The sequence below is a fragment of the Melospiza melodia genome, chromosome 19, assembly GCF_035770615.1.
Source record: "Melospiza melodia melodia isolate bMelMel2 chromosome 19, bMelMel2.pri, whole genome shotgun sequence".
In the NCBI taxonomy this organism is placed as follows: Eukaryota; Metazoa; Chordata; class Aves; order Passeriformes; family Passerellidae; genus Melospiza; species Melospiza melodia.
This window is the reverse complement of record NC_086212.1, coordinates 9,720,319-9,728,620: the sequence shown is the minus strand read 5'-3', so window position 1 is coordinate 9,728,620 and position 8,302 is coordinate 9,720,319. Positions and strand designations below refer to the sequence as shown.

At 47.9% G+C, this 8,302-nt stretch overlaps 1 protein-coding gene across 1 annotated transcript; it reads left to right on the top strand.

Annotated features, from left to right (window-relative positions):
• The first annotated feature begins 242 nt into the window (after positions 1 to 242).
• NPBWR2 (neuropeptides B and W receptor 2) lies at positions 243 to 3,232 on the top strand. The gene is made up of 2 exons (XM_063172007.1): positions 243 to 319; positions 832 to 3,232. The coding sequence occupies exon 2, from the start codon at positions 1,476 to 1,478 to the stop codon at positions 2,472 to 2,474; it is 999 nt and encodes a 332-aa protein (XP_063028077.1). The 5' UTR covers positions 243 to 319; positions 832 to 1,475; the 3' UTR covers positions 2,475 to 3,232.
• The last annotated feature ends 5,070 nt before the right edge of the window (positions 3,233 to 8,302 follow it).

Below are 8,302 nucleotides of genomic sequence, written 5' to 3'. Positions count from 1 at the left end.
TCCTTTCATCCCTCACTCAGCTAGTCCTGGGTGCTGCCTGTGTCCCTCCACATCTCCCTCATTCCTGAAGGAAACGTCCACCGTATTTACTATTTCAATAACCCTGCAGAGAGAAAACCCTTGTTTCCCCCCTTCCCCGATCCGAGCAAGTGCTAATTGGCCAGACACACAACACGCACACACAGAAGCATCGTGTTGATCTGATTGCAAATCCCGGTACGTCAGCAGCCCAGAGACCCTCCTCCAGCTCGGATCGGAGGGAAGAGGCTCACCAGTGCGAGCAGCAGGTGCTGGAGGAGGCAGAGGAGCCGCTTCCCAGGTAAGGGACGCTTCACTCCCCATCCCCAGCGCCGGCAGTCCCGCTCACTTTATTGCCGTGCGACAACAAAAGGCAGAAGAAGTGAGGCACTTCTCTCTGCAGAGCCCGGGACCGATTGCCAAACCTTTGATCTTCACGGTGGGGGGGTAGGGGTCGGGTTTTTGTTTATTCCCTGTGGAGGAATTCTTGGAAGTATGGGTCAGGCAATAGTGATGGATGTGGTGACTGCTACAGGTGGGATGATTCCTGCTGTGTCTCTAAAGTGGATTTGCTTTCAGGGTACTTTTCTCTCTCTTCCCCGATTAATCCTGAACTTCTGAGATGTACAGGTTTGTCTGTCCGTCTGTGCCAAATTTGGGGTGCTGCCAGTTGTTTGTACTGGGGATGGTTTTCAGAGTGAGTTCATAACCCACCCTTGCTTAAAGGTGTACTTTGGTTGCAGGGTAATCCCCTTTAACCGTTAATTTCAGAAATACTCCCTGAACTATTTTTTCCCCTCCTTCTTTTGCTAGGGTACCCTGGGAGTGGGGAGTAGCAGTGTCAGAAACTTCTTCATTGTTTGTGAAATCCCAGCCCATGAAGAGCCTGAACTCCGACACAAAGGCAGGCGCTAATTAACCACTGGAACGCTTCTGCTCCAGCACAGAGAGCAAGAGCTGTGCCAGAGAAACTGCAGCCATCCCTCCGGTCCTCCAACGGCTGTGAACAGCCAGCCAGGCACGAAATTCCCCCTTCTGCCTCCTTGTTCCTGTCAGCCCCAAAAGAACTCTCACTGCAGACAGCTGAACAGGAGCCGCTCAACTCCCCCAGCCAAGAAAAGCCAAAGCTCACCGGGAACGCTCTCAGAAAGAAGAGTTCCTTGATTTATTTAGAAAGTCATTATTCTCTTGTTTTCTTGGTTCATGGAGACTTATGTCTTCCAAACATTTTTTTCTCCCATCATCGCTTCAAAATCTAACTTCTCCAACAGGGGGGAGAGGTAAGTTAGGCGGTCCAAGAAGCCTCACAACTCACCTTTGAAAATAAGCTGCATCTAAATGAGGTAACAGCTGCTTCTCACAGGAGGGGGAAAATATCCCAACCAAACAAAAAGCCTCTCACTTCTGGGCTAGTGAGGCTTTCAGTGGTATCTGAGGGTGGTCTGTGATCAATAGGCATGGGAAACATCTCCTTTTGGGATGATCTGAACAGCTCCTGCAGCAACGCAGGCAACAGCTGCTACCTGGAAAACAGCATGAGGTTCAACTTCACCCTCCAAGAGCAGGCAGCTGATTTCTATGTTGTCCTGCCTGTGATCTACTCTGTGATCTGTGCTGTGGGGCTCACGGGCAACACTGCTGTCATCTATGTGATCCTCAAGGCCCCCAAGATGAAGACTGTGACCAACATGTTCATCCTGAACCTCGCTATCGCTGATGACTTGTTCACCCTTGTCTTGCCCATCAATATTGCAGAGCACCTCCTCCGCTACTGGCCCTTCGGAGAAATCCTCTGCAAGGTCATCTTGTCCATAGACCACTACAATATCTTCTCCAGCATTTATTTCCTGACAGTGATGAGCATAGACAGGTACCTGGTGGTACTGGCTACTGTCAGGTCCAAGAGGATGCCCCACCGCACGTACCGAGCAGCCAGGATTGTCAGCCTGTGCATCTGGATCCTGGTCACCATCATAGTCCTCCCTTTCATCATCTTTGCCAATGTCTACACTGACGACCTGGAGATCAAGAGCTGTGGTCTCAATTTCCCCAAGCCTGAGAGGTTTTGGTTCAAAGCTAGCAGGATCTACACCCTCATCCTTGGCTTTGCCATTCCAGTATCCACCATCTGCATCCTGTACACCATGATGCTCTACAAGCTGAGGAACATGCACCTGAACTCCAATGCCAGAGCCCTGGACAAAGCCAAGAAGAAAGTCACCATCATGGTCTTCATAGTCCTGGCTGTGTTCCTCTTCTGTTGGACCCCCTTCCACCTGGCCACCATCGTGGCTTTGACCACTGACTTACCCCAGACCTCCATGGTCATTGGGATATCCTACTTCATCACCAGCCTAAGCTATGCCAATTCATGCTTGAATCCTTTCTTGTACGCTTTCCTGGATGACAGTTTTCGGAAAAGTTTCCGGAAGCTGCTGGAATGCAGAACTTCTTGAACAGGGGATTGGGGCTGGCAGGTCCCTGCCCTTCCAGGGTTTTTCAGGAGAAACTTTGCAGACTGGAGGAGTGGCCAATGAATGCACAACGTCCTTTCTTTGGTTTACATGTAATGTGCGGTCTGTTTGTAACCCTCGTCAGCAACAGGGTTTGTCCTGCCCACTTGCGACTCTTGTATTTCCCCTCTTTGCTCCCACCAACTTGCATTTTTAGACCCTGATTTTAATTTCGCCCTCTGAATTATTAAGGACAGAACATTTCCTTTTCAGGGGTGTACTTCTGCCACAGAGTGGTCCTTTATTGCCATCTGCTGTACAGCACGGACAGGCTGGAGACCAATTTCCAGAGGAGTGCAAAGCTCAGTTCTTTATCACTGAGTTATTAGGGAAGATTGTTTAATGGAGCAGAGCTAATGAGCACTTTCAATGAAACATCTGTAAGACAGAGGATGAGTATTTGGAAGAGAAAAGAAACTATTTTCAATGTTCATGTATGTTCCTGTGTGTTACGGCTTTCTTTTGATTTTGAAGGATTGTCCATCTTCCACCCCACCACAAATTTCGTCTTTTCTGACTCGTTAAATTTAGACCAAAAGGAAGACTTGAGTCTCAAAAATAGTGCCAAACAGCACACCATACAAATACTATAACAACTGTGAGAACTTGTGTTAGAAATCATTTTGAACTAGTTGTTCCTGTTAAGTGTCAAATACATATTTATTTAAGAGTGAGTAATGAAATAAACCTCATGGGGGAATAAAGAGACTGGTCCTTCTTTCGCAAGAGAAAATTTATGCTACTTGTGCCATATCTTTGCTATATATATTACATTTTGCCTATTATAAAATAAACAGAGCAGGTTTGTAACAAAATTAAGGTGGTTTGTAAGCCATAAGAAAAACTCTAGTGAGCACTGCAGATATGAAGTTTCTTCTTTCACAGATAAACAGTCAAAATACTTGAACAAAAGTATTGGAACAAAAGGACTTGACTGGAAGAGCCTGGGAATCAGAAACTCCATATTGAAAGCTTGAAAAACTCATTCTCACACCCTTTAGCCCTGTGAAGTTTGTATGTTACTGCTTTTAGGAAGGCTGTCGTAACTAAAATTTTTCTTTCAAGCTTTCCCCCGACCCCAGGCACCAAGCTTGGCTCTTACCTGTCCAGATTCCCCCAGGAAAATGCAGGACAGGGAATGCAAAAGGAAAGGAGACTGCAGTTCTCAGCTTAAAGGGGTTCTCAGAGCAGTGGGTGGGTGTGGGTGGAGACCCCAGGTGAGACTGCGCGGGGCAATTCAGTGCCCTGAGCACCCCAACACCCGAACTGACAACCCTCAATACCTCGGGATGGCAATTCCATTTATGGCAAACTAAAAACAGATGTGTGGATACAAGATCGCTCTGTTGCCTTCTCCATATTAGAGGTGCTAGCTGTGGTAGAACAATGAAGGAGAGCTCGTTCTTCCAGGCAAACCTTCCCCAGGAATTTTGCTTTAGCATGGTTGCCACCTGCTGGCAATGGGTTTCCCGGGTGGAAAAACCTCTCTGTGTGAGAAAACTGACTCAAATTATGTCACCTCTCACACAAGCTGCCCAATCAGCTGAAGCATTGCTGTTCATCGGCATTGGGGCTCTAGGAAAGGCAATATATTTTATTAAGTAGAAAACTACTGTAATTTTTTGCATGGAAAGGAGCTTTTCGGTGTGAGTTAACCACTTCAGACATGACAATGATATAGCTGGAGTTTTTTCCATTAAATGGAAAAAATTATATGATAGTCACAGTCACAGCATGGCTCAAGCAGGGTTAAATTTCCCAGCACTGTGTCCACTCGGGTTTGAATGTCTCTGAGGATGGAGATGCTACAGTGGACAACCTGCTCCTGTACTTCACCACTTTCACAGTGAATTTCCTTCCTGTGATTTAATTGAATATTCCATGTTTCAGTTCGTGTCTCCTATCACTGGATATCACTGAGGAGAGTCTGGTTCCCTTCTCTCTGAACCCTCCACGGGCATTTCCAGACGTTTCTTGCATGCCCTACCCCTTCCCTTTCTGAGCACGGGCAGCCCCATCTCAGCATCTCCCTATGGCAGCATCCTGCTGCATCCACGATTTTCTCCATGGCAAACACCTGACACGAGCCTTGGCCGCTCCTGCGGGTGCCAGGCTCCCGGGGGAGAAGGATTTGGGCTGTCCAGGTCCCCTCCCGAGCGCAGGGGAGGCTGCAGCTCCCGCGGAGCCCCGGTGCGGTTCAGCCCGGCGGCACTAAGCGGCACTCGCTGCTTTCAGCTCGGCATCGCTGCATCCCCCCCATCGCAGCATCTTCAGCCTCACACACAGCCTGGCACTCTGCTCCTGACGGGAAACAGCACATTCGGGGTTCCTGTGCCTGGGCAGACCCTCGGAGCACAGCAGCAGAAGCCAGGCTGTCCTTCGGCTCCTTCTGGGAGAGCAGAAAACACCTCCGGGGAGATGCTTGCCCTCTCCCGGCACAACATTTCCCCAGGGAAATGCCACACGCTAGCTCGTTCCTTTGAGTTTCCTCCCACTGCTGGGGCTGGCTTGTCACACAGCCCACATCGGCTGCATCCTGAACACTGGAAGCAGGAAAACAAACCCCATTAGAGATTCACTAATAGATGCACAAATAGATGCACAAATCCCCTCCTAAAGCAAGCATGCTGTCTGGGGTCTGCAGGGAGGCTGAATTAGGAACCCAGGGTTTCCTCCTCCTCCTAACCCCTTCCCAGCCATACACAAAGTCAGCTCAGCCTCAAAGCCGGGTGGATTTCCTTCTGGAACAGTGCGTGCTGCATTAATGGGTGCAAAGGTGCGAGGCAGCCACCAGGAATTAGGGCTTATATTCCCATTTTTAGGAATTAGGGCTTATATTCCCATTTTTAGGAATTAGGGCTCATATACCCACCACAGGCTTTCCATGCAGGCATCTCAGCTAGGGTGGGGGATCGGAAGCAGTTGTTGCTTTTTAAATCTTCGTGCTGCAGCAATATTGGCTCTTTGGATCAATTGTCCTCATCCAAGCCGTGCTGCAGCTTGTTCTCCCGGGAAGCTCCAGTCCCCTGGGTCTTACACAGTCTCACACTGCCTCCCTAAGGCTGGTCACGATTTTTGGGTGAGAAAAGAAATAATACCCCACTGAGAGTTGGAGGCCTGGCTTCTCAGAAGCATCTTGATGTGAGAAAAATATGAAAATAAAAATTAAACATGGATAAGCAAAAAGTTGGACTGTGAAAGATGAGAAGCAGAAGGGTATCCAGAAGATGGTGTTCAAATCAAGCCAAGAAAGAGAATTTGTCCCTTCCCTGTACAGCCTGACACCTGTAGCACTCACCTCGTTTCCTTGGGACTGCTGGGAGCCCCTGGGTGCTGATGAGCCACTGATGGTCCCACCATAAACCCAAGGAAATGGTGACCCACTGGCTGTACTGCCAATTTTGGGAGAAACAAGCCCAGTTTGGTGCCTTCAGAGGGTCTCAGCACATCAAGGTTTGACATCCCCACCTGCTGCTGGGACTTCCCAGGCTGTATTCCTCTCCCAGTGAGTCAGGAGCTCACCTGAGGATCTTCTGTGGGACATGGCCTTGGCAGCTCCCTGTCCATGCCCAGGGCAGAGTGTGTGGGTCTTGTCTCATCCACACCACCACTGCAGCCGAGGCTGTGCCTGGAGGCAGTTTTGGGGTGATAAACTTGTTCTATGGCAGCTCTGAGGCCTCCAGAGGAGCTCCAGGCTTGTCATCATGGAGTGACAGGATGAGAGGAAATGGCCTCAAGTTGTGCCAGGGGAGGTTTGATTAGATATTAGAAATAATTTTTAGAATTTTTTTTTAGATTTTTTAGATATTTAGAGGTTTGATTAGATTATTAGCAATATTTTTTTCACCAAAATGGTGGTCAAGCCCTGGAAAAGGCTTCCCGGGGCAGTGGTGGGGTCACCATCTCTGGAAGTGTTCAAAAAACCTGTGTGTGTGACATTTCATTTAGTTTAGTGGTGAATGTGCTGGTGTGGCTAGTGTGTGATAGCTGGACTCGTTGAGCTTCTCTAAACTTAATTATTCTATGATATCAGGGATCCTCCAAAATAAACTTTCCAAAGAAACACCTGTTGAAAAGCCCCATTTCCCTCCCTCCCCCTCCTTTTGACTGGAAGCGAGGAAGAGGAGTTAATTTAAAGGCAAAGGCCAAAAATAGGGACTGTAAATATTGCCATGAGTCCTTGTTGGCATTTGTGTTTGGTAAGTGAAGACACAGAGAGAAGGATCAAAGCTGCCTGAATGGCTTTTAATTACAAGCCTTGATTGTTCTATTTTCTCTCAGAAAAATACTGCAATTATCTAACAAAGCTCTTCAAGTGGAATTAGACACTAGCCCCAAGCTTCAAGGGCTGTTCAGTGGCTATTTTCTCTTTAAAAAAGAAAGTAAATTTGATGTGTAGATAAAAACCAGGCGCTCTATTGACTTCCTACAGCCAAATTTGGTGCTTCCTGGGTAAACAGATGATGGGAAGCTTTCCCCAGGAGGAAGTCAACAGCCTGGGGTGCACCAAAGGCTGGTGTCACTGCTAAAGCCCCCACCACAATGTTCCCTGGCTGCCTGGGGTGGGTGCTTCCCATGTGGGAAAGGGGAGTTCCCTTTGGGGGTAAAATAAGCTATAATTTGGCAGCAAGACCTTTGTCCTCATTTTCAGTTTTCCTGAGATGTTTTCTTTCTCTTTCACCAGGACTTCTGCATATCTCCATCACCTCCCCTCGCTCCAATGCTTCTGCACAGCTCATGCCAGAAGTGTGGGAGTTTCCTCTTTGGGAGGAAACCTTGGGAGTTTCTAAGGTCCAAAACCATCCTCTGTACAAGACTCAATAAACCAGCTGGATAAGGAAATCAGAGAAATAAGGATTCTGTTTCATAAACTTAACCCTCAAATGAGATCGGAGACTGGTAATTAACAAAGTCAGATTTCAACACAATGAAAAATCTCCCCTGAGACCCAGCCTGCTGCTGCTCAGCATTGATGGAAATCCTACAGATGTAATTAAATTTCCTTTATCTATGTGATGGGTTCAGCAGGATCCTTCATGCTGTGGCCACACCCAGCTGAGCTCCTTCCTCCACGCTAACCAGGAGCTGGGGTGTGAGGCTGATGGACACCATTTCATGATGGATGGGGCAGGTCAGAGCCCCCAGCTCACAGAATTGCAGAATCACAGACTCACAGAATCATGGAATCACAGAACTACAGACTCACGGACTCACAGAATCGTGGAATTACAGAACTACACACTCACAGACTCACAGAATCATGGAATCACAGAATCACAGAGTCACGGAATCACAGAATCGTGGAATCGTAGATTCACAGAATCACTGAATCACAAATACTGAATCACAGAAACACAAAATCATGGAGTCACAGAATCACAGAATCACGGAATCATGGAATCATAGACTCACAGAATCACAGAATCATAGATTCACAGACTCACAGAGTCACAGACTCATGGAATCACAGAATCACAGAATCAATCACAGAATCACTGAATCACAGAAGTACAGAATCACAACTCACAGACTCACAGACTCAGAGAATTACAGAATGGTTTGGGTTGCAAGGGACCTTAAAGATCATCCAGTTCCAACTCCCTGCCATGGGCAGGGACACCTTCCACTAACCAGGATTCTCAGAGCCCCATCCAGCCTGGTCTTGAGCTCATCCTCCACAATTCCTGGGGGACGGCCCCAGGCAGAAGGGCTCGGTGGCATTGCTGACACTCACCAGATGATGAAGCAGTTTTCCAGCCTAGCACATGCAA

Coding starts and splice junctions, on each gene's coding strand:
- NPBWR2 (XM_063172007.1), top strand. CDS start 1,476: ATGGGAAACATCTCCTTTTGGGATGATCTGAACAGCTCCTGCAGCAAC.